The following is a 25,552-nucleotide window of genomic DNA, read 5'->3' as shown; positions in this document are numbered from 1 at the left end:
ATACATGCATACACCCATACAGTAATACTTCAGGTTTTGCAAGATTTTGCTACCTCCCTTACCTTTCGCAACCGTCCCCACCAGACCTCCCAGCATCCTGACCGTTCGTGGAATTTCCACTCAAGGCCAGTGTGTCCATTGGTGTCAGGGATTCTGCTTGGAATCTGCTCCAAGTGGGGAGAAGACCTCACAAATGGGTTTGGATGATTCTAGTAGATTGCCAATAGAAATCCATTGGCATCATGCAATCCCATTTGTGATCGGTGATTCTCCCACTCCTACTTTTCTGGAAGAAAGTAGTAAAGAGGTCTGGATACTGGAAGGTCTGCTTGACTCCATCCGTGACGTCACGTATGTGCAGTTCAGCAGTGTAGGGGTAGAGAGTAGCAGAGATGTCAGGGATGCTTTCATGTTTATGATTGGTCACGACGCGTCGGCCGTCTACACTGCCCTCTACCTGCCTCTGTACCTAATTTGAACTGCTCGTCCGTGATTATACCGACGAAGCTTGCGGCATTTATATATTTGTATGTTCGTCAATGTTGTGTATCATGCATGCATGCAGCATCTGTACAAAACCTGAACGAAAGTAAATAAATTTATCAAGCATACATGCATCATTTTTAAAATATGAATTGAAAGAACAAGAAAAGCTCATCAAATATATTTGTATTAAGTACTACATGTTTAAAAACGTATAATTAATTGTACTCAACCGTGGAGATAGCTGCAACAATGTTTGCACGTTTTACAAATATACGAAATCTATTGAATGTCAACAATAGCAGTGCAGTTGCAGGTGTACTAAATGTAAATAGGCATTCGGTGAGTTGAAATTATTGTATCATTTAAGTCATTGACAATAATCTGTTCTTATAACCTGAAAATTGATTATGTCACTATCTTAACGATTTTAGGACGTTATATCTAAACTTTATACCACAGAGGAAACTGAAAAAAGCAAACTTTTATTTCGTGAAAAAGAGAAAAAGCCAACTAAAACAATCAGTAAGGCTATGAAATTGTATTTGGAGAGATCCAAAGAATATAGTAAGTCACAATCTGTACAGATGAATATTGCATGTATCTTTTATAAAATTTCACGATGTTATTTACGCGAATATATGTAAACATTAATTATTTACTATTATCAGGTACATTTATGGAAAGGGAGACATTAAAGTATGAACTTGGAAGGCGACATTTAGCTAATATGATGGGTGAAGATCCAGAATCTTTTAATGAATTAAAGATTCAAGTATGTTGTATTTATTATAAATATAGAATAATTTTTTATCTGTGTACTTAATGTGCTATTAATAAAAACTAATAAATTGTATAGAGAGCTATAAGGTATCTGTTTCCTTCTGGGATTTATGATAAGAATGCACGTCCGATGATGAGTCATCCACTAAAAATATTTGGACATAAGCCAGAAGCAGCATTTGATGGTACTGGTAGACCATATCATTTCCTATTCTATACCTGCAAACCTAACTATTATGAAATATTATATGTAAGTAATATTAATTTATAGATATTTGTTTAATACAATTTAAATAAATGTAATATTTTCTGTAGTTGAAAAATAATCTTATGTGTAGAACGTTGCAGAGTCCATAGAACAGTTAAATAAAAAGGAAGATGCAATGATTATAGAAGGAAAGTTACCTTCAGGAGAAAATAAGTTGTATGTTAAAATAATATCATTATATTTATTTTGTTTTATAAAAATACTTAACATTATCAATTATTGTAGAGATGTATTGGGATCTACTTGGTTATCAAAAGATGAACTGGAAAGCAAGTTATTAGAAATAATTAGTGACAATGATGTAAGTGAAATATAACTTTAACATTGTCTTCTAATTTCATACTACATTTCCTTAGAGATTTACTACATATTTTCAATTATTCTAGTACGATTATTTGACTAAATCTTTGGAAGCATTGGTACAGCATCCCTTATCTGCTGATAAAACTGAATTCATTATGAAATACAGAAAATTATTGCAAAGTTTTAGTAGCGATATGAAGATACCAAAGGTGTGTTTTTATAATAATATATGTCAGAATTATAATTTGTTTAGTTTACGAATGATGATATATATTTTTGTTACAGCTCCGATATGATAGTAATGATAGGCCTTTTGTCGTAGCTAACCGTAAGTATGTAAAATATTCACATTTATTTATCTCTAATACCTAATTTTTCCTAATAATAATTATTCCTAATAATTCTATTTACTAATTGCCTATTGAACACAAACAAAGTATAGGGTATATAAAAATGTTCGGTTTTGGCTGTCACAGGCGTCTTTTACATCTTCGGATCGGCGAAAAAAAAGTTGCCGCAAAATTGTCCTTGAGCATGATTTTCAAGATCAAACTTTTTTTATTGCATTGTATTCTACACATCATGAGGATAAAAAGTGTCAAAGGAATCATGGATAAAAACTCAACTGTTCTCATCAAATATAATAGCAAACTCATTAGTGTTGCACGGTAAATACAACATAATAAGGTCTGGCGTGGCAGCCGCGTCTGCTGTAAACAGAGAATCTGGTGTCGGACGCAGGTGCCGGCACGGTGCGGCCCTTAACGTGTAATACTAACGTAGCTGCTACTACTTTTTATGAGAACTATTGAGTTCGACGAGTACTATACAATGCAATAATAAAATCTTTGAGTTTGAAAATCATGTTTAAGGACAATTTTGCGGAACTTTCTTTTATAAATCTCCGACCAAAGATGTAGAATATGCCTATGACAGCCAAGAGCAAATATTTTTATACAACCTGTACATTCAGATAGAATATAGTGAAATTTCTATATTTTTTAGCATGTAAAAGAAAATCTGCAATAGGAAAAGTTAAAGTGACTGGCGGAGGAACTGGAATTATTACCATCAACGGAAAGGATATTTCCTTCTTTGAGACTGTGCAGTACCGTGAACAGGTAAGTTTTTGTAAATAATTTTAATAACAAGTGAACTAAATAATAGTAAATATTCTGTATTTTCATTCTATTTATTGTTACTTTAAAAATACTTAGAAGATAAACATTTCCTATTCCAAATTTTCATATCAAAATTTGCTTTTAAGTATTGGTATCTATGTATATATTTTAGCTTGTTAAGTTAAATAATGTAATTAATAAGAAATCAATCAATCAAAGTTCATTATGAAAATTGCGTAATAAAGAAAAATACGCATCTAATTAAAACTGTTATTTCAAGGATAAATAGTTAAGCAATGATAAAACAGAAAAAACATGCAATTACTGTTCACTTTTAACATCTTGAATGTTTCCACATGTATGTATATCCACTCAAATTTCAAGATTTGTGCGTTGCACAAATTCTCAACGTCGAGAAATTGTGTATAATAATTTGCACTTATCGCTTCAGAGATTTTTACATTTCTAGTTTGTTACATTGAATGACCAATCAATCAATCTATTTGCGTCCGCAAAGATATATAAATTTATTAAAGATATTTATCTTTATTGTACAAAAAAATCATAATTTTTATAACTAAGCCCTAAAAACATGTAACAGGTAAGAATTGAATACAATTGTTAACATTGAACATGTTTATTTCAAGATTACTATGAGTATATATGGAATCATGTGCATGATGGATATATTTTGTACTATGTACTTCCTATCTTCATTATTGTAACTTCTTTCTAACGCCAATGAAGGAAGCAATTTTCATGTAGAATAAGGACTGAGAAAAATTGCGAAACTTTGCTTTTTCAAAGAAGGCGATTATAAATTGCCTTAGAAAACATTTTTTTTCTCCGAAATAGTCTAAAGTTTAACTATTTCATATTTGTATAATTTCCTATCAGTGTTTATTGATTGTAAAAAAAAATCTCTCTCTCTTTGTGGAACCATATTTCTGTGATTTATTAACGTTATTCGTGGAAGAATTTGATGGACTTATCGCCACCTTGCAACTGTGCTACAATTATGCAGATGAAAACTTGTGCAATTTGAAAAAAGAAGATTCATCATCTATGAATTCCACGATAACATAACTAATTCGAGGAAACCCAGAATTAATAGTACAAAAAGGAAAACTTCGTTTCATACGGGTTATTCAAATTTTTAGTGCCATTGATATGGAATTTGAAGACAATGCGCACAGTTCTCTAATAACAAGCTAAATACTCAAAGTTATAAATCGAAAGGGGAACAACAAAAACAGGGGAACTCGTTATTTTGTAGTTTAAACTATAAAAATCATAACTATACGAGTGGAAGAAAATAGCGAGTTTTGAAAGAAATTATGGCAACAACACAAACAAATTCTTGAAGAAAATTTGCAAATCGAAGATTGCAAGAGAATGGAGACCGAAAATCTCTGTAAATGACAGCAATACGAGACTGATGGGAATCGTTGGAATTTCTCATGTACGCGATTTATCGCGATCTCTACGATCTCAGGACAGACGGTACATGCAGGAAGCTCTCGATCCGAGCTCAGTATTAATCGAGCCGTCCGATAGCACGACAGGCATACGATGTTGTTATGAGACCACCGGCACTTTGAGAGTTCGATCAGATCGATAAAGTTCATCGGACGCGAGAAACATCTCGATTGGTTTTATAGTCGACGTTTTCTTTTGGTAATTGGCCACTGCAAAAAATCGATCCTTGAATCTCTCATCCAACAACACGAAACGATTTATTATCGTCTTCCGCGATTTCTTCTTAATCCAAGAACACTACGGTTAACTCATTCCTTGAATCTGTTATAAATTCCATAATACGATAACAGTGAAACAAGCGATAACGATGTCATTTGTTTAAGAAATTTTATGGTGCTAGAATTATGCTCGCGATTGCAGGGTCTTGAGAAACAGTAGCAGTTTCTAGTTTAGAGTGTTTATTTGGCGGTGTTAAGTGTGGAAATGTAAACATCGTCGGTGGTCGAAGATCACTTGAATTTGTTTGGAAATTTTTATAATAGAGAAACGAGTTTTTGTTGTTATTACTGTGACAGAAGAAAATTTTTATAGAGAAATCAGTGTCCGTTCAGTTTCTATTCTTTACTTGAATAATTACAGTGTGATAATAAATATGGTAATCGATTATATAAATTTCTTTTTTAACGCAAGTAAAGTATTCGGTTCGTATTGCGTCTCGTTAAATTTATATTTATTAATGAATGTTATCCCGAAGCTCCCAATATACATACTAGTCTTTTAAAAATGATTAATATTTTAATTTATTTCGTTATGGCGATGTTCTACATGTCCACTTTCGAAATCTACGAATTTCGTGCACATATATGAAAACTGCGTCATCAACGAAATATTCACGCGCAAACAAAATTAAAAATTCAGGAGTTTCTTCTTCGATTCCCAATTCCAATAATAATATTGGCATATATTATTATTCGAGAATTATATGAATGTTAAAATTGTTGCAGGACTACGTTGTCTCTATCGTAATCGTTAAAAAATGCGGAATTTACGGAAACGTCATCTTACGTACCTTTCTCGTGTCTCTAAATTAGCGTCGGAATGTCGAGAATGTTCTTGTCTTCGCTCTTGAAGGACTCGAACTGTATATAAATAATATCAATTTAAAGGTAACGGTGCGACACTTCACAGTTATCAGTGTATGTGCTCGATTTTCCAATTGACATTCGCGCCTCACGCAATGCACCTCTGACCAGTCTCAGACGTCATCAAAGAACATTGTCTGTACTCCTTAGGATTAAAAAAAATCATCATTAGGGGGAAGATTTTTTTACCTCTCTTGAATTATTTAACGAATCTACTATTATCGTTCATTAATATCAGAATTTTATAATTCTTTTCGTACATTTATATACCACTGCAAAAATATTTTTAACGGTTGCACATATTTTTAACATTTTCTAAAAAAAGAATTCGTCTTCGTTGTGATGTTTTTTGCGTAAAATTATTCACACGGTTCGCTACGATAATTATTAATAAAATCTATCACTGAATAATGTTTGAAAACATTTATTAATTATTCATGTATTCTTCCTGATACCATTGTTGTAACAATGACGGAATACATTTGGAAAGCATTGGTAGCACACGTTTCATCAAGATATTCGTAAAAAGAATTTTTGTTATACACAAGAAGAAATACGCGGAAGACTCGACTTGATATTTATCAGATTCCAAGTTTCCGTTCAGGGATCGTTCATGCAGCATTGTACATTGTATCACGTGAACGAAAGCAACGCGCAATTAGTACTCATAACGATATCTTTGTAGATCAATGATGTAACCGCGTAAAATACAAAGCGCGGAGGATGGCGAGTGATTCGGCGTCACCGCCGCCGAAAAAAAAGGTTCAAATAGAGCGGATCATCGACATGGAGGATGTGACGGTGTCGGTCCCGACGACACCGAAACGGATGACCTCGACGTCGTTGCTGCTGACACGATGGCTGACGACGAAGAACACGCCCAGCTCCGAGCCGGAAACGAGCTGGTCGTCGGAGGAGCATACTCTAGAGTATGGCACTCCGCCGCCCATCGAGGAGCCACATTGTTATTCGATGTGTGCCAGCGAGAGTTCCTGCACCGAGGAGATGAATTGCATGTTGCAGGTCAACAAAGGTACAATCAGAAACCTTTTGACGGAGCAGATGAGAAGCGTGGGCGGTCGGCTGCATCTCCTAGACGATCTCGAAGCGGGCAAGTTGGACTTAACTAATCCCCAACGAGTCGTGAAGATGTACAAGCGCCAGGAAATTAACACTCTCCTGTTGCACGCCAGCTTCGTCGGCCGTTTAGATCTTATCGTCAATCTTCATATGTCTGGAGCTGATTTGAACTACACCGAACAGGAACAAGGTCTCACGCCGCTCCACCTGTGCGCGTTCAGCAACTCGTTGGAAGGCGTGGAATATCTCCTAGCGAACGGGGCGATCATGAGCTTGGAACGAACCCGCACGCCGTTCCATTACGCTGCGTTCGGAGACGCATTTGAAGTAGCTCAGTACCTCCTTCGCCTGGGAATCCGCCAGGAATCGCCATGCTCCGAAGAAAGTGTATTGCACGCAGCGGCCAGGACGAACGCTTTGAACGTTTTGAGATTAATAGCGCCACAAAATCCAGCTCTGAACAGCCTAGACTGCAACGGATACGGGCCTATACACCATGTGGCAGACAGGGGGGACCCAGACTGCCTAACGGTGCTTCTAGATGCCGGGTGTCAGCTGGACCTGATGACCAGAAAGGGCGACACCGCTCTGCATCTCGCCGCGGAGGCCAGTTGCGTGGAGAACGTCGAAATCCTAATCGAAAGGGGTGCGAATGTTCATTTCAAGAACCACAGAGGTCAGACGGCCTTGCACATAGCTGCCCGGTCCCAATCGTTGGAGTGCGTAGAGGTGTTGTTGAAGAAAGGCGGTTGCGATCCCGACATTGAAGACAACGACGAGAGGACGCCTCTCCACCTCGCTCTGGGGAGGTCTTTATTAGCCTACGATGTTACGGAGTTTCTTATAAAGTGGAAGGCTAATGTTAACAAAACCGACAAGTATGGTTACACGCCGCTTCACGTTGCTGCTTTGAACGAGCTTTCTCAATGCGTCGACATACTGATCCAACACGGAGCCGATCTAAGCGCGAGAACAAAAGGCGGGACTAGTGCTCTGTCGATCATTCTACGCAAGACGCCGACGTCTTTGAATGTGTTCAAGCAGAGGCTGGACACATCGATCACGCTCCATCAGCACGGATCTGCCACAGGCGAGGTGGAGCTTAGGCTCGATTTCCATCCTCTCCTGATACACCAGCATCAGGGCGAGATCAGGTACCTGGGCACGTTCGTGAAGGAAGGGTACAAGGAGATTCTAGAGCATCCTCTCTGCCAGGCGTTCCTCCACTTAAAGTGGCAAAAGATCCGCAAATATTACGTGGGCAGGCTAATCTTCTACTTGTTCTACGTACTCATACTCACTGGATGGGTAATGACTGCTCTAGCGCACAAATGTTACAATGAATCTCACGGCCAATTGGACGCTACGCAACCGCCGCTCTGCGCGAACGCTACGGGTATTAACGGCTTCCTCTACAGGCATCCTGCGCTGCTGGAAGTCGAATGGTACGCGCTGATGGTGTTGACCATCCTCGAGGCGATCCGCAAGCTTACCAGCATCCCAACCTACCTCTCCGTCCGCCAGTTCTTCACCCAGGCCGAGAACATGGTCGAGTGGTGCGTGATTCTGAGCGTATTCGCTACCTCGTTCATCTACACCGGCCGGACTTACCCCTGGCAGAACCATGTGGGAGCGTTCGCGGTTCTTTGTGGCTGGAGCAACCTGATGCTGATGATAGGCCAACTGCCTATCTTCGGGGCCTACGTGGCCATGTTCACTAGCGTCCAAGCACAGGTCTTCAAGCTATTGTTGGCGTACGCTTGCCTCTTGGTGGGCTTCACCGCTAGCTTCTGCGTGATCTTCCCGCGCTCCAAGTCCTTCAGCAGTCCCCACATCGGTCTGATCAAAGTCCTCGTCATGATGACCGGCGAGCTAAACTTCGAGGACCTCTTCTTCCCCGGGGAGGAGGACGGGAAGTCCACGGACGTGGGCGGCACCTCCTGGATCTTGCTTCAGGTCTCCGCCCAGTTGTCCTTCGTGCTATTCCTCCTGTTCGTCACCATAGTTCTGATGAATCTATTGGTAGGCATAGCGGTGCACGACATAAAGGGACTGCAAAAGACCGCCGGCCTGGCAAAGCTCGTCCGCCAGACGAAGCTAATTTGCGACGTCGAGACTGCCCTCTTCCTGGGCCTGATGCCGAAGAGGCTGACCAAGTTCCTGCGATGGACCGCTCTGCTGCTGCCGTCTCCTCTCAGAGCCGTGCTTACCGTCAGGCCACTGAATCCTAGAGAGACCAGATTGCCGCGCGATCTGCTGTCGGCTGCCCACAAAGTCGCCAAGGAACGGAAGAACATGCCCGGGACCTTGTGCAGCAGGAAGAGTACCACCAACTGCACTTATCTTAAGAGCGAGCCTTATTCAACGATCAGGAGGACACCGGCCGAGGAATATGTCTTCGCCGATGAGACCGTGGTCCAGGGAGAGCTGACGAATCTGAAGAAAATTTGCGAGAAGAATCAGGAGCTTCTTCAGGATCTATTGCTGGTACTGATGACGGACGAGCGTTACGGAACGAAAAAGGAAGAGGATAAGGCTAATTAAACTCAATCCTACGTTCACGGAATCTCGGCGAGCGACCGCGTATCGTGCGAATGATCTAAGGAGCTCCCGGGTTGGAAAATACGCGCCGCGGGAACGGAAGAAATTGTAACATTGTGTTACGAGCGTTGACGTGATTGTTTATTGTAAATCGACCGTTGCCGTCGGCGTTACGTTCTTGCCATCCGGCAAAATTTTCGAACACCGGCGAACGAGGCACAGAATGCATGATGTATGAAAATCGACGCGCGAAACCGTCGTGGAAGATTGCTGAACAAACGTGTAGAGTTTCGCATATTCTGCATTACATATTTCGAAATTCGGAGAAGCGTGTATCTATAAATCACATTGGGTGCCTACACGCGGTGCATGAATGGAGAAGGACGCTGTTTTTCGATCACGGGCTCGTTTTGAATTTGCATAATTCACGCAGTTGCCATTACGAGTTTTTTGTTTTAACATTCGACCTATTGATTCCTGAGATGACCTTTACGCATAGCACACGCGGATCCATTCTCACCGATGATGGCAATTTATGTTTACGTTAATGTACAAATGTTCTTCGATAGAGCTGGGAAATATTTTAATATAATGTATTAAAAGATCGTATTCCGTCCAGGAGATGAATATCGTAAGGACCATGTAAAAATCGAATGTTGATAGAACGACACAGAACAAGGAACATACATCGTTTGTTATTACGTAAATAAACGAGGATTGTAAATACGACACGATTGAACTGCGAATCTGATACATTTTATTTTTTTATGACTGTACAAAGGGATATAAATAAAACATATTTTGCACAAGGGCTGAGCGATTTTTGTGCGAACACGAGTTCGCATATTTCAAATCTAAATCGGTTTCTTATATAAATAGTATTGCGTCATTGGCAATGGTTAAGGAAGTTATACTTGGAATAATTAATGATACGCGAATAGGTGAGTAAAACAACACAAAGTCTTAAACGATGTGAAAGAAAAATTTTTATATTCTAGAATTCTCGGATATTTTTATTTAGAAAGTATACAATACAAAAGTATTACAATAGCGTGTTTGCTCTTAAAATTTTTCTGTAACTTCTGAAAGGAATTTATTTGCTTTCGAAAGAAGTATTATGTAAAATTATTAGAGATGTAATTAAGACTGGTTCACGATACGTCGTAAATCTCTTGATTGTGACACCTTAAGCTACTCGCAAAGCATTTCTTATATAAAAGAGTGTTTCGAGTAATTTAGGGATGTAACATTAGGTGACTCATATATATACAAAAGATATATAAAATAATATAATAGGAATATTTCTCTCCTCAGTGCTTTAAAATGTTTCTAAGCAAATACTTTGTTAAATAAACGATCACTTCATCTTGTGCAAAAAGAATAAATTGAGAGAATTGTTGCAATAAATTATAAAAATTAATTCATCGCAAAAATATTCACCTTGCACGAGCTTCGCGATAAAATTCCATTGCTTTTCTGATATTCGCAAGTTATCGAACGCGACACGTGCAAAATAATAATAATTCCGCCATCGTCGTCCACGGTGTTTTATGTGAAAATAAATCTTGTTACTTCGGAAGTATATGGTGATCTTGTTTCACCTACGTGGCAGTTACGAATAATATTGCCCAATCGTGTTGGCCTCTACCCGTAGAGACGAAATATTAGTCACCCTGAACACGTTTCGCAAGATGTGTATCTACCGAAATGAAAAACGAGATGTCGAACGGAGGCGGAATCTAAATCGACACGTTAATCGGATGTATAGAATTTAACGGTTCTCACGGTTTATTTCCGACATCCATTGTGAAAAGATCAACAGACCGTGAACGCAAATATACTTTCTGCAAATTAGTTATCGACTACAAATTTTCTGGAAACATTGCGCAACTGCATTCTTGAATAGTTTCAGAAAAGTGATGTTTACATTTTGCATAATTTTCGAATACATCTATCTACTGTTAATAATTGCAGGATAAACAATTTGAAACCGGTCGTTTGACATTTACTTGTGTCTGGTGTGTAAAATTAATAGGACATATAAAAAAATTTATCGAACTTGTTCCCGTGGAAATTTTTGTGGATGCTGACTGACCTAAAATAATCCGTGTCTTACCACGGGTTAGACTTTCAACTTTCACTTATTGAGTTTATAATTAAAATGATTCCATGGTATTCTGAACAGAAATAAGAGAAAAACATTGCGTCGATGCAATTCGCGAGAAACATTTTCTTTGAATGATCGTTAACAAGTTTTAATTACAAAAACGCTTGATAACTACTTCTCAGAATCCGATACCTCGGTCTATCTTTCGGTAATTAAGCATTCAAACACGTGCTTCTTTAGCTATCCTTGTCGATATAGCCTCGAGCTCGGTCAACAAGTTCCGAAGCAAGAATTTAGCTGTTTTGCCGAAAAGTATCATTTACAGTTTATTATGAAATACATTCGTGAATGAGATAAATACCACAGTATACGGGGTGTCCCAACGTCGATGGTGCAACCGAGAAGAATGTGATTCTACTCGAAAAAAGAAATACAATTTCTTCATTTGAGGCTTCGTTATCGAGAAAATCGATTTTGAATATTCAGCGAGTAGGCATACAAGTAACTATGATTTAGATGAATGGATCTCGATACATATCACATGTTACTTGTAAATAGTACTAATACAATTAGTGCTAATATTATGTACTGCGTTACTCATTTCAGTCTATGGATTCAAAGTGGATTTAAGTGAAAATAAAACCTGTGATTTAGTTACTAACTTTATTAATGCAAAAATGGTCGAAAATGCTGAATATTCAAAATCGATTTTCGCTACGACAAAACCTCAATTGAAAAAATTTTATTCTTTGTTTTCGATTTGTTTTTTTTTTTTTTTTAATATAAAATCACCCCCCTCTCGGTTGCATCACCGATGTTGTACAGTCTACTCAAAAATATCAACAGTAGTTTCAATAATCTACTCGATTTTCATTCTACTATCCGTGAGCTATTGTTAAAATGTAAATTTTCCAAAATGATTTACAATTTCTATTCCAGAAATGCATCCTCTAGTTTGTCTAGTCATGTTAAGGATGAGTCGACTGATTTTGCTAACTTCAGTTGTTGTCAACTACATTTCAAAATATGTTGAAAAACCTAATTTCTCGACGCAGCAAATTATAATTCGAACGATAGTGCACGTCGTTGATCCGCCTTGACTAGTCTAGTTGCACGCCATTTGCATATGAAAATCTTCTGTGCATAGAAAAGGTTGTCAATCATTACAAATTGTCCCAATGATTTCAATTATTTGATCACACTTAACAGTTAATGTATCGGTAATGAAAAACGATTACGTTTCGCTGGATCCGTAGATCCCACGTGTGACACTGTTACCAACCAATTTGTTCTACCAAGGGTAATAGACATTTGAATACCGGCATGATAATTTCATCAGAACGCAAGTCAATGAGATTTAATGCGTGTGCGATATTTTTGAACCGCAGATAACAAACATATAAAATTCCTCATGGAACACGCGATTATTAGTTGATTCTAGAAAATCTGGAAAATCGACTAGCTTACAAGACGAAAAGTATCTTTTTGAAATGGATCAATGAAAGAGCCATTAACACCTTCATTTCGATAAGTATTAAGTATGTCCTTCAAGAAGCAAGATAAAATATGACTTCTGCTTTGTGATACGCAATGCTGAACACGAATTTGGTTTACTCATGCTCGAGGATTATCCTAGAGCTCGTAAAATAATCCTTCGCAATACGTGAACGTTTTAACAATGCCTTGTTTCTTGGCACAGGTTCGGACCATCGAACTTAAAACAATAACTTTAGCAAACTACTAACATTGTGTGTGTAATCAAAGGCCACCCTCGCTTACTACAATGGTAATCATTATAATATTGTAAGTACAAACTCGTAGCTTAAAACGCGTTTCGCAAGTTCGAATTTATTTTCCCAGTTGGAAAACACCCTATCAATTTATTTGTTCTTTATCTTAACATTTTATCTTTTATCGTGCCTACTATCGTACTTGAACTGTCTGCAAATGCATAAACATTCACAGTACGAGGATAGTTTACACGATTTTCAAAGGTTCGATTCCTTTTTATTTCGACCTTCGTAATTACTAAACACTTATGCAAATAAAAATGGTTTGATTTCATTGATACTGAATGAGTTTAAACAGAACAAACGGTGTCGCGTGTGCAGCGACGATTTGCACATTGTGCAAAGTATTTCAATGCACGGCGATGACCAAGATGGCGGCGAGAACCTAGTTTAGATCCAGCATATTCGGATGTGCCCATTGAAATTCGTGAAACGGTTCTGAACTGCTGGAGAGAGAAAAACCGGTTCCAATTCGTCTGAAATCATGAACATCTTACGGACTGCACGATGATAGCGCACAATTACCAACCGTGATGGAATTGAACAAGGACGCTGTGTTTCAGGCTCCGTGAGTGTATCTAGATTTTACGGAACATCTTTAAGTCCGGTGGATCTGTCTAAAGGCTCACATCCGCGCGGACTCTTGTCCAGTCGTTACGTGTCTCCGCGGTTTCGACTTCTCGACTTGATTTTTCATTTCTTTTATCATCGATCCCAATCGATCAGTGATTCGAAATATCATCGGCAAACGTTCGTTTGACGTACGAAACGTCGAAAATCGCACACCCAGTGAAATCAACGTACAGCTTCGTTGATGTGACAGTGAATCGTTCCAGTAAAACTGTAATCGAATACTATAATCTTCAAAAAAGCAATCGGCACAGACGCTGCGACAATGGAAGATGGCGGCTGCCCTATGTAAGAATTCAAAATCGTTATTTGGTATTCGATTATCGAGAATTGAAGTTGATCGTGGGGTCGAATAATGTCAGATCTTCAGAAAAATCTACGGTTTTCGTTCGTTGATTTCTAACGTTGTTCGATGTAACACTAAAGTAAAGTAACTAACTAAAAGTAAAGTAGCGAACTCGAGTAACACTAAAACATAGACACGCGTAAATAATTCATTTAAATTCGATAAGAACGTGTTTATGGACATGGCCACGCGCGCTTCGGAACACATATACATGTAATTTATTTGTTCGTGAATTTTATATTGCCTTTCGTTCGTGCAGAAACGAGTAGTTACGATATTAATGTTTTTTGTTTTTTTTTACGCACGCGACTCGCATTGACAATTTCAAACACTTCGATCGAAGCACGATCGACGGGACTGTACTCAATTTTTTATCACTTTTCTCTCCGCGATACGAAGAAACAGATTCACTCTTAAAAAATTTACGAGAGCCGTTCGTTTCAGCGTGTCGAGTCCCGCTTTGCTCGCAAGGCTTATGCACCGGCAGTTCGCGCACAATAATTACCATAATTGCGACAACATATCTCATACAAAGTTGAAAAGTTCTCCGCATGCAAATGGCTCGTTTCGCGGGCGAACCGGAATCGCGTCGTGCGGAATTCGTAATTCTTCGTGTCCTCTTCCCCGTTTCGCTTTCCTCGAGCGATTACGGCGAACACGCGCGCGCCGCACCGGGCAAATTAGCTCCGTTCAATCGTAGTTCGATCATAGTGATTTTTGTTCAGCATATGACGGAACCAATCAATACTAATGACCGACGTTCTTGCATAACTTAGTTGCTAGGTATGACGTGATTTTATATTTTACACAATTAGCTGCCCCGATAGTACTTGTAGAAGCTCGGACTGAAGTGAACGAAATAAGCGGTTGAGCAACAGCTAGCTTTTTCTCGGAGAACCCACGTTGATTTCAATCCTCGAGATCGTTCTTTATCCAAATGCGTTCAGAGTGTTCGAGGAAAGGTAAAGAGGAGAACGAAGACCATATGTCGAAACTTTCTGCGCAGATAGCCACGAGGAGACGCGGCACTTGAGGTAGCATTGGAAGACAACCGTGAGTTCGGAGTATCGACCTTTCAAGGAAAAAAAAAAAGGGAATCGAGAATCCCGTTGACCCGCGGGGGAACAAAGGGCAGAGGAGACTCCGTCGAAGACCGAGCCAGAGAAAGTCTTGTCGGTCGCAACGAACACCGGCTAGCGTTGTGACATCTGTTCCGTTGGTTTTTAAGTTCAAGGTCTCTATTCGACGAAGGACAATCCGTCGAATGGAAGCGTGTCTTTTCCTATCAGCTTATATATAGAATGAATCCCATACGGAGGCGACCAATATAAGTCACTCGGACGAGTGACACCAGCAGTCGCGTGTACCGTAATGACGGGAGCATTCTCTTAAAGTGATCCAAATGACTTTGGGACGTGACGTGATAAACGAAGAAAAGAGTGAGGCCGAGGTATGACGATTGGCATGAACGTTCCACCGTGGCTGCGGTACGCGACAGCGGAGAGTGCGTTGCGTTACGTCGCAGTTTCTTCCACGTCCACGGCGAAAAGGGGCTACTGAACGGGAGGAATGGAGGACAAGATAGCGGAGAATCTGCCCAAAATCAGCCTGAGAACATCGTCGGTGAACAACGAGGGAATACCGCGGTGTTACTCGTTGACCAGCCTGAGGGATCGTCGCCTGTCATTCGACGAGAACGATTATCGGCGAGCAACGGCGAAGAAGAACGACGCAGAGGTGGTCGACGACGATGTTGACAGAACGATCCGGACGAGGATGATAAAATCGTTGACGAGCCACGAAAAGCGAACCAGACACTATTCGTTGACCAGACTGAAGAGCCGACGTTCCTGCCTCTACTTCGACGAAGACAAAGACCTGCGGGTGGAGAAGGAGCTCGACGAGCAACAAGCGACCGTGCACACCTTGAAGCTGCCGCAGGCCCTCGATGGAAAGGTCCGGCATTGTTCCATGTCCAACTTGAACGACCGTTCGAACGATCTTCTGTCAACGCGGCTAGCTCCGACGTTCAGGTCCGTCAGATACAGACAGAACAGCAACTCCGAGAAGATCGTGTTCAACGACGCTCCTCGGACGGACGCGGTGAACGATCGGATCGAGATCGACGCCGGTACACCGCCGCCGGTCGACGAGTCGTTGTTCTACGACAACCTGGACGTGTTCCGGCAGGCTCACATCAACGGGAATGACCTGACCTCGAGAATGTGGTCGATCCTCACCACCGCGGAGATGAAGCTGCTGCTCGAGCTGGAGAAGTGCAACGCGCTGCCAGAGTTACCGGCCGGCGAACGGATAAAGAACATCGCCTACGTGTGGTGCTGTTACAGAGGCATGACGCACCTGCTGCCGAAGCTCGAGCAGATCGGCGCGTGCCCCGATTACGCGGTGCCCTGCACCGGCATGAACGCGGTCCTCGCAGCGTCCCTCAGCGGTAATGTCACCTGTATCGAGCACCTGATAAAACAGGGCGCCGACGTGAATTGCCGAAATCCGATCAATTACTACACGCCTCTTCACTTCGCCATTCACAGGAACTCAGCGGACGCTGCGCGCGTGTTGCTCGACAACGGCGCGAAACCGACCACCTGCCTTTATCAGGAGATCGTCGAGCCGGTGTTACACTCCGCGATCAGAGCGGGCGCGGTCGAGATAGTGAAGCTGTTGCTGGACCGCGGAGCCAGCGTCGTCGAGAAGAACCATATGGGCGAGACGCCTCTTCACGTGGCCTGCTTCGTCCAGTCCATCGAGTGCGTCGAACTGCTGCTCGACTCGCCCGGTACCAACATCAACGCTGTGGACAGGGCGCACAGGACGCCGCTACATTTCGCCGTGATGACCACCCATTCCTCCGCGAAGCTGGTCGACGTCCTGCTGAAACGCGGCGCCCTGGTCAACGCCGCCGACCGGACCGGCTTCACTCCTCTTCATGTCGCCGCGCTCAACGAACAGTCCCATTGCGTGGACGTGTTGATCTGGGCTGGCGCGGATGTCAGCGCGACCACCAGCGCGGGCTTGTCCGCTCTGAACATCATACTCAGGAAGATACCCGAGTCCCTGCAGGTCTTCAGGCAGAGGCTCGACGCGTCGATCACGCTCCGGAGACCCGTGCCCCACAACAGGGAGTTCGAGATGAGGCTGCACTTCGACCTGCTGTTCCCCAGCGGCAACCAATGCGAGACCAGCTTCATCAACACCTTCGTGCAAGAACGCCGGAAAGACCTGCTGTCGCATCCGCTGGTGATGGCTTTCCTCCATCTGAAATGGGAGAAGATCCGTAAGTTTTATCTGCTCAGGATCCTCCTGTACGCCATGACCGTGATCTGCATGACCACTTACGTGCTCACCGCGCTCGCCTACAAGTGTTACAATTACGACGACGCCAGCAGCTCGAAGATCTGCAACAGCAAACGGCTGTCCGGCTTTCTGTTCAGGAGGCCTGCCATCGAGATCCAGTGGTACCTTCTGTTCATCTTCACCTGTATCTCCATACCCAGGAAAATATTCGGCTTCATGGTATACACGTCGGCGAAACAGTACTTCTCGAACATCGACAACGTCCTGGACGGTGTCGTCATCATCAGCGTGTTCGTCACCTCGTTCGTGTACACCGGCCGCACCTACGATTGGCAGAACTACGTCGGAGCGTTCGCGATACTCTGCGCGTGGACCAACCTGATGCTGATGGTCGGCCAGTTGCCGGCTTTCGGCACCTACGTGGCCATGTTCACCCACATACAGTTCGAGTTCGCGAAACTGTTGCTGGCCTACTCCGGGCTGCTAATAGGCTTCACCGTTAGTTTCTGCGTGATCTTCGTCGGGGAACCATCGTTCGGCAACCCGTTCACCGGACTGATCAAAGTGCTGGCCATGATGGCCGGCGAGCTGGACTTCGAGGGTCTGATCACGCAGATCGACCAGGAGACCGAGGGACCGTTCGTGATTTACCATCCTCTCTCGGTTTGCTCGCAGATCCTGTTCACTTTGTTCATCGTGTTTGTTACCGTAATCCTGATGAACCTGCTGGTCGGCATCGCCGTCCACGACATTCAAGGGCTGAGGAACCATGCCGGCCTCACGAAACTGGTGCGACAGACCAAACTGATCCTCTTCACGGAGATGGTCCTTCACAACAGTTCCATACCGTACGCTTTTCGCAAGTGGATGTCCGACCACAAGATCAACGTGGAGAACAGGAAGAGAGTTCTAGTGGTGAAACCGCTGAACCCTTTGGAGAAGAGGCTGCCGAAGGACATCCTAAAGGCGGCGTACGAAATCGCTCAGAAGAATATACCGTTCATGAACGATGACAGTATCAGTCTCAGCGACCACGTGATGTGGATGAGACAGCAAAGCGAGGAATATTCGGACTCGAATTTGCAGCTGGTCGTCGAGAACCTGGCCAACAAGCTGCAGTCCTACGAGGAAACCATCAAGTCGTTGAAGGAGCAGCTTTTGGACACTAACAAAACGTTGGAAAATGTTGTGAAGAATCTGACCAAGGAAAAACGAAACTGACACGTCCCCCCTTAGGTACTGACATTGAACATACGCAAATACTTCGGCCCCGTATATCAATTTCGGATTCGTGCTGAAATTAAATGATAATTGCAACAAAAAAAAACGGCTCGATCAATGAACCTTCTGTGAGGATGTCTTGAAAACGAAGTATTTTGAGAACGATCGATAAGGGGAAAACGAACAGTGGAGGTGAAAGTGAAAACAAAAAGGGACACCTACTATACAAATTTAACAATGCTTTGTAATTGTTATGTAACGAAATAATGATGTTAGTAGTTGTACATTTTATAAATAATATTTATGACATTTCAGATAGATATTTATAACGAACCACTTAATTTAATAATTAGTATCGGAAGATTCCTAAACCGTTGTTCTTTTCATAAAGTCCTTCTCGATGGTTGTATAGTGGCTAAATTGACGCAATACAACAATTATTCGAATAGTTTTATCAAAATTATCAATGGACCCGATTCACTGTAAGAAATTCTAAATTATTTAGGTAATTAAATTAATATTATCCTTTTTATTAAAACTGTATATAACATTCGAATTCGGTTCGGATTCATGTACTCTCGATTCTCTCGTGGATAATCAAATTTATTCATTTCTGAATAAGAGTCGAGCACTCTCTTGCCGTGTAATTAACGTGATTTGATTTTGTTTGCAGATTGTATTCCCATTAGTATTTACGGATATGGGCGGCAAAGTTGATATTGAAGCAACCGTTTCTGGTGGCGGCCCTTCTGCACAATCCGGTGCTGTTCGTTGGGGAATTGCACATGGGCTTCGAAACTTTGTCGATGCTGAGATGATAGAAAAAATGAGAATTGGTAAGAAAAATATAAATTTTTTCATTACAGATTTACTTATAATTTAGATCAAATCAAACCACTAATTTAGAAAGGGAAGAAAGCAAGCTTTCGGTAATAAATTTTGAAATTTATATATATATATATATATATATATAATACACAAAGAAACCCGCATGGAGTTATTACTGCGCGCTCTTTATTAAAGCATTAATTTCTAGGTGCAATTCACAAAGTGGCATTGAGAACGGTCATTAAATTCATTTGGTAACGCTTTAGTTATTTCAACTACATGAAAAATGTATACATTATGTTATTACGTTTCAAAAATTTTAGAACGTTTTTTACTGCATGTGCACAATATGAATTCATTAATTTGTAAATTGTTAAGAAAAATATTGCGAAAATACTTTCGAACCAGAAAGATTTCCAGAATCAGTTATGCAGTTAATAAGTATATTTAAACAAAATTTTCGTTGTTATGAAAATAAGAATTATTCTAATAAGATCCTTTAATTAGAAAATATTCTTAAGATTAATGGAAAATGTGTTCTAAAACGTGTTTTATGTGCTTATATAGCTGGCCTTCTGACAAAGGATGTTCGAAGACGTGAAAGAAAGAAGTTTGGACAGGAAGGAGCTCGAAGAAAATTCACGTGGAAGAAACGTTAATATTGTTCTTTCATTTTTCTGTACATTGAAAATTATACGAATAGATTTCTGTTAATTCTTGTAAAGTATCTTTTATTTGTTTCGATAACCAACATTGAGATAATTTCGTTTGTTGAACGACGAAGTATAGCTAATCAATAAATCAATCAGTTAAAATTGTATTAAATACAGCAGAGTTTCGATTATCCGGATGATTATCGATGATCATTATTCGACATTGTTTCGCTTTCAAGCATATGGATAATCGGAATTCTACTTGTTCTGAATCTACCTTTTTCGGGGAAATTTGACGGCTCAAAAATATTCTAAAAGTACAGAAATGTCCACACCCATTTCCTGAAAATCGAATGATCCTCATTTTTATTAATCCAACAAGGATCTCCAGCAACGTACTTGTAATAACATTTTCGATTTCATGTTTCAATACCAAATATCGGAACAAATAATTCGTGCCACTTTTCCCATAAGAGGCAATGTAAAATCCGGTACGAATTTACTGCAATTTTCAAACTTCCCTATAGCGCCAATTCCTGCTGTGGAAAAACGCTCAAACCATTCGTCAAAATTGTCTACAGATGATACAGAGACAATTCTGAGACAGGTGGCAGGTTCCCTAGTGTGGAGGTAACGGTAGAGGACACAGTTACCAACAAAATAAGATGAAAACATAGGTTCATGGGGTGACACTTACTACTTTAAATCAGCATCTTTTTCGATGTTTATTGGTATCATTCAAAATAAGAAGGTTCAATGCAGCGCAGGAATGTCAGATTTCATGAGAATTATGCAGATATTTAGTAATATAAATCTTAGAAAGTAAGGTAAAAATTCATGGTACCGAAGCAATAAAATCCAAGTAGTTTTATGTCATTAGATGATTTTTGTCAATGATAGCCTGACATTCGCATACTGCATTGAACTTTCCTCTTTCGAATAATACCAATAAATATCGAAAAAGATGCTGTAAATATAAAACATGATAATCCTTTATAAATTTTTATATATATTTTTCAATATAACAAATAATCTACATTGTACAGAATACTTCATTTACATTTTCTCTAATGGTGTTAAACCAAGTAATTTCATACCTTCGGCGAGAATCAGTCGTGATGTATGAAATAACAGTAATCTTTGATTTGCTACGTCTGATGGTTCACCTTTCATTCTCAACTTTTTTAATGCTTTATTAATTGTATTACTATTTTAAAAGAAATGTTGTGATATGAGGAACTATCTTGAATTGTTTGATATATACAAAATTATTATTTTTCATTGACTGTAGTGATACTGACCTTAACTGCATAAGATATACCACTAGTACACATGGCTCGAATTGTTCGTAAGATTGAAGTATGATTTCATCAAATCTACTGATCAATATAATTAAGTCATCAACTTCTGGTTCCTTTAAAAGACTTGGATCACATTCTGTCGTTAAAGTGGCACCAGAGTAGCGTTCCAAACTAGTTAAGCGGCAATGTACGTATTGTAATTTTATTCCAGAATCACCTTTCATCTAATAATAATTTATATTATGTAGATATAAAACATATAACTAATAAAAATAATGAGTTACCAAAATGATTTACTTGAAACATTAAATTCCAATTGTACTCATAGTCTTTCATTCTTCTTTGCATCAAATTATAAACGAGTATACCAGAGATACCCAAAATATCAGAAACCTTATCCATTTCATCTAAAGAAACTTTAGTTGCTGAAAGAAAATGATTACTCATTTTATGTTACATTTAATTTGACTTATCTACATTGAGCTGAATTATTTAAATTTTAAAAGAAACTTTTACATGAATAGTATTACAAATATAGAAACGAAACATATTTACTAGTTTTTATCATTTGTCTTTCTCTCATAATTTCCTGTGCTTCGTTTAATATATCTTCCAAAAATACTGCAGTTCCTTTTCTTGTACTCATCCCACGAACTCTTCCAAACTTGATATGTTTTAATCTATTTGCCCAAGGTAATTTCATTTGATTTAAAATTTGCATTAAATTTAAAAAGTGATCAGTCTGAGCATTATCTACTACATAATACATGGCATCAAAATTATTTTTTTCAAATCTATCAATTGCAGCAGCAATATCTCGAGTTATGTACAAAGTAGATCCATCACTTTTAATAAGTGGTATATTTCTATCTGCAGTTACACTTATCACTTTTCTATTTTCTTTATCTAGCATTAATAATTTCATTTCTTCCATTAAGCTAATAATCTTCTTTGTATTTGATGCAGTATACATAGATTCCCAATGGTACTCATCAAATGATATACCTAATCTCTTATATGTTTTCTCCAATTCCTGTACAGTGTAATCTTTAAATGTTTGCCATTCTTTGTAAGTAGTACTATTTCCAAATTCCAATTTCCTAAATATTTCTTTAGCACGGTCATTCATTGTTGGATCTGTCTCAGCTAATTCATGAGCTAATACATATGCCTTATACAAAGACTTAATAGGATTTGCATTAATTTCATTACTATCAATATTTCCTAGTTCAATTCCTAGTTGAATAAAACCAAATTGTGTTCCCCAGTCTCCCAAATAATTTAATCTCTTAACTCTATTTTGTAAGAAGTTGTTTACATTAGCAATGTAATTCCCTGTAATTGTAGAACGTAAATGTCCTAAATGAAAAGGTTTAGCAATATTCGGAGAACTAAATTCTACTATAATATTTTTACTATTCTCGGGAATGACTGGTGGTGATGGACCAGAAAGATTATTTTCTATAATCGTTTTTATATACTGATTTCTTGGTATAGCAAAATAAGCAATATTATTTTCTACTGTAATATGATCAATAGTATTTTCAAAATCATTTCTTGTAATGTTTTGTATATCATCCATTGCATTATAGTAGATTGATTTCAATGGAAATGCAAAATAATACGTGTCATTTGTTTGATTGAGATTTACATAAAGCGCCGTCGAAATCTTATGTCGATGTTCATTGTTTACACTATGTAACGATTTCATAACCTAGAAAGAAAGACAGAAATAAGTTTCCATAGCATACAATCGTACTTATTCCACAAATTTTGTATACTTTACATAAAATTATAAAATAACTTTTAAACAGAATGTATTGCAACATGATGACATATAATTAATATGCTTTTAATCAGCTTTTGAAGTGACCGGTAAATAACAAAAAAATTTAACATAACCTACATAAAATTAATGGAAACTTGTCTTGCATTTAATAATTTTAAATGTGTAAAATTATATTTTTCAAGTCAAAGTAAAATAATGATGTAGTACCTTATTCAATATTGCAGATCTCAAATTATTACTCATATTGAAGCGATACAATTATGTTAACTGTAAGTGTTTATCAGTCACATTAACTGTTTAAGAGATTACTATTAATGTTAAAGGATATCTTTTAAAAAATCCATTTATTACAATTTTGTTTTCACAAAAGATTACGCTCTCATAGCCTCATCACGCTCGTGACACTTTCTACATAATGTACCACACAAGAAATTGTTATTCATATTTAATGAAAATATATAAATTAAATTTAATAAATATCTTGTAGTCATAATCGTACGTCATGTAATTAAATTTAAATTTATATGATTATGTTTTAAATTGAAAATACTGAAGATGTATTAAGCAACTTCATTTTACAGTGTATGAACAGATTTAGAAAAATGTTTATGTGTGTGTGTGTATATACATCAATTACAACAATAAACATGTAATCGTTATGCAGAAAATTTAATGTAACCCATATAAAATCGGAAAGGTGATAGAATTGTTCTTAAACACGGTCACATGGAAGGAATTAAACAAAACACAACATATTATACTCTTTAGGTTAAAGTATTAAAATATTTTATAGGTAAGCATGTTCTTTTTTTGTATACCGGCCAGTATATAAACAAATTGAAAGATGAAAATTAAACATTTGCAAGAGATTATTCTTTATCACATAGAATTTATTATGCCTTTTCAGTTGTGTTCATATACATTGTAATAATCATTGTTCATTAACAAATTAGTAACGATATGGAGAATCAAATCCATTCAGAATTAATCATGAAAGAAGAAAAACTAGAAGAGTCAGATCAAGAGTTGAGCAACAATAATATTACAACAGTAACAATAGCAGTTAGTACAAATACATCTACCACTACTACTATTGCTATCGAAAGTAAAGGTAATACACATGATGGAGCAGAGTCAGCAATTGGTATCAGACCAAGGCCATTAATTTGTAAGCCAGAAAATGTAAATATTGGATGTAAATCAGAACCCATAGAAAATAAATGGCATTGGGCACCAGGGGCATGGCAAGATGCTACAAGGACAAGCGCTTTTCAACCTTACAAAGTAACTACTTATATTGTACTTGAGATGTATTAAGATGTATATTTACTCAAAAATATTTTTCAGCCACCTACTTTACTCACAAATTTGCAAAGAGGTAATACACAGACAGAAATACCTCAACTTTATAGTAATAGTGATATTACATTTCACACATTGGCTGGGCAAGGAGAACTGACTCCTGAACAAATACATCCAAGTATGGTAACTTAAAAGAATTATATATTGTTTGTATTCAGATAATATATTAATTCATAAACGAATTATATGAAGATACCGTGGATTTACCTGATGAAAAAGGATTAACTGGTCTTATGTGGGCTGCTGGATATGGACAATTAGGGAGTGCAAGACAGCTGCTTAAAGCTGGTGCTAATAAAAACTATCGTGGTGTTAATGGAGAAACACCTTTGCATTTGGCAGCTGCTTATGGACATCATGATCTTGTAAAATTATTATTAAACCATGAGGCAGATTCAAATGCAAGCGATGAGGTACAAATTATTATACTATTAACTGATTAAGAATTCCAAAATAATAGTGAATTTTATTTAGGAAGGAAATACTCCACTGATGTATGGAGCACATGGTAACCATTCACATGTGTGTTATGAATTATTGTCACGGGGAGCTGATGTTACAAAACGTAATATACATAACATAAGTGCTTATCATGCAGCAGTATTAAACAATTCATTGACTGGTAAATAACATATATGTAAAAAAAATACTTTGAATGATGTATTATAACGATCGTTAATTTAAAAAATCATTATTCATTGTTTCAGCTAAAGCAGTTATTGAGAATTATCTATTACAACAAGTGGTTAATGACCCCTTATAACAAAGTACAATTATATGCTTTTATAGACTCAAAGAGTTACACAAATAGAGAATTAATATTTATATCTTAACATTTTAATAAACGTATATTATTTTCATTTCTGTATAATTATTTATAGTACATATCTCTTAAGGACCGAGTACTAATTAGCAAACGAAATATACTTTCCATTTTTGTGAAGCAACGTTCGTTAATTGTTAATACGTGGTAAATGCAGATAACAATGAAGGTTCCACAAACCTTTTTA

At 38.6% G+C, this 25,552-nt stretch overlaps 5 protein-coding genes across 8 annotated transcripts; 4 read left to right on the top strand and 1 right to left on the bottom strand.

Annotated features, from left to right (window-relative positions):
• Nucleotides 1-158: 158 nt before the first annotated feature.
• mRpS9 (mitochondrial ribosomal protein S9) lies at nt 159-4,253 on the top strand. The gene is made up of 10 exons (XM_033486285.2): nt 159-825; nt 918-1,050; nt 1,155-1,258; nt 1,343-1,516; nt 1,605-1,690; nt 1,760-1,835; nt 1,921-2,046; nt 2,123-2,165; nt 2,843-2,958; nt 4,119-4,253. Exons 1-10 carry the CDS (start codon nt 736-738, stop codon nt 4,125-4,127), a joined length of 957 nt encoding a protein of 318 aa, XP_033342176.2. The 5' UTR covers nt 159-735; the 3' UTR covers nt 4,128-4,253.
• A 242-nt stretch (nt 4,254-4,495) lies between these two features.
• LOC117229631 (water witch) lies at nt 4,496-10,009 on the top strand. The gene is made up of 2 exons (XM_033486218.2): nt 4,496-4,635; nt 6,265-10,009. The coding sequence occupies exon 2, from the start codon at nt 6,303-6,305 to the stop codon at nt 9,201-9,203; it is 2,901 nt and encodes a 966-aa protein (XP_033342109.2). The 5' UTR covers nt 4,496-4,635; nt 6,265-6,302; the 3' UTR covers nt 9,204-10,009.
• A 3,494-nt stretch (nt 10,010-13,503) lies between these two features.
• LOC143259144 (small ribosomal subunit protein uS9m) lies at nt 13,504-20,161 on the top strand. 4 transcript variants are annotated; one of them, XM_076520090.1, is made up of 3 exons: nt 13,504-13,665; nt 19,283-19,445; nt 20,005-20,161. In XM_076520090.1, the coding sequence occupies exons 2-3, from the start codon at nt 19,310-19,312 to the stop codon at nt 20,094-20,096; spliced, it is 228 nt and encodes a 75-aa protein (XP_076376205.1). In that variant the 5' UTR covers nt 13,504-13,665; nt 19,283-19,309; the 3' UTR covers nt 20,097-20,161. The 4 variants fall into 4 exon arrangements, with proteins under 4 accessions (XP_076376205.1, XP_076376202.1, XP_076376203.1 ...); XM_076520087.1 differs by lacking the exon at nt 13,504-13,665 and adding an exon at nt 18,485-18,624; XM_076520088.1 differs by lacking the exon at nt 13,504-13,665 and adding an exon at nt 18,631-18,880.
• wtrw (ankyrin repeat domain 61 water witch) lies at nt 13,696-25,402 on the top strand. Its single transcript, XM_076519470.1, has 7 exons — nt 13,696-14,015; nt 15,080-18,606; nt 24,129-24,464; nt 24,528-24,660; nt 24,735-24,955; nt 25,017-25,164; nt 25,250-25,402. Exons 2-7 carry the CDS (start codon nt 15,643-15,645, stop codon nt 25,303-25,305), a joined length of 3,858 nt encoding a protein of 1,285 aa, XP_076375585.1. The 5' UTR covers nt 13,696-14,015; nt 15,080-15,642; the 3' UTR covers nt 25,306-25,402.
• On the bottom strand, nt 21,080-23,976 carry ArgRS-m (arginyl-tRNA synthetase, mitochondrial). Its single transcript, XM_033486284.2, has 5 exons — nt 23,388-23,976; nt 21,947-23,105; nt 21,689-21,816; nt 21,392-21,615; nt 21,080-21,297 (listed from the first exon to the last, which is right to left on the bottom strand). The coding sequence occupies exons 1-5, from the start codon at nt 23,421-23,423 to the stop codon at nt 21,147-21,149; spliced, it is 1,698 nt and encodes a 565-aa protein (XP_033342175.2). The 5' UTR covers nt 23,424-23,976; the 3' UTR covers nt 21,080-21,146.
• Nucleotides 25,403-25,552: the final 150 nt, after the last annotated feature.

Source organism: Megalopta genalis, chromosome 3 (genome assembly GCF_051020955.1).
Source record: "Megalopta genalis isolate 19385.01 chromosome 3, iyMegGena1_principal, whole genome shotgun sequence".
NCBI classification, from domain to species: Eukaryota; Metazoa; Arthropoda; class Insecta; order Hymenoptera; family Halictidae; genus Megalopta; species Megalopta genalis.
Note: the sequence above shows the minus strand (reverse complement) of the source record. Positions and strands in the feature narration are given on the sequence as shown.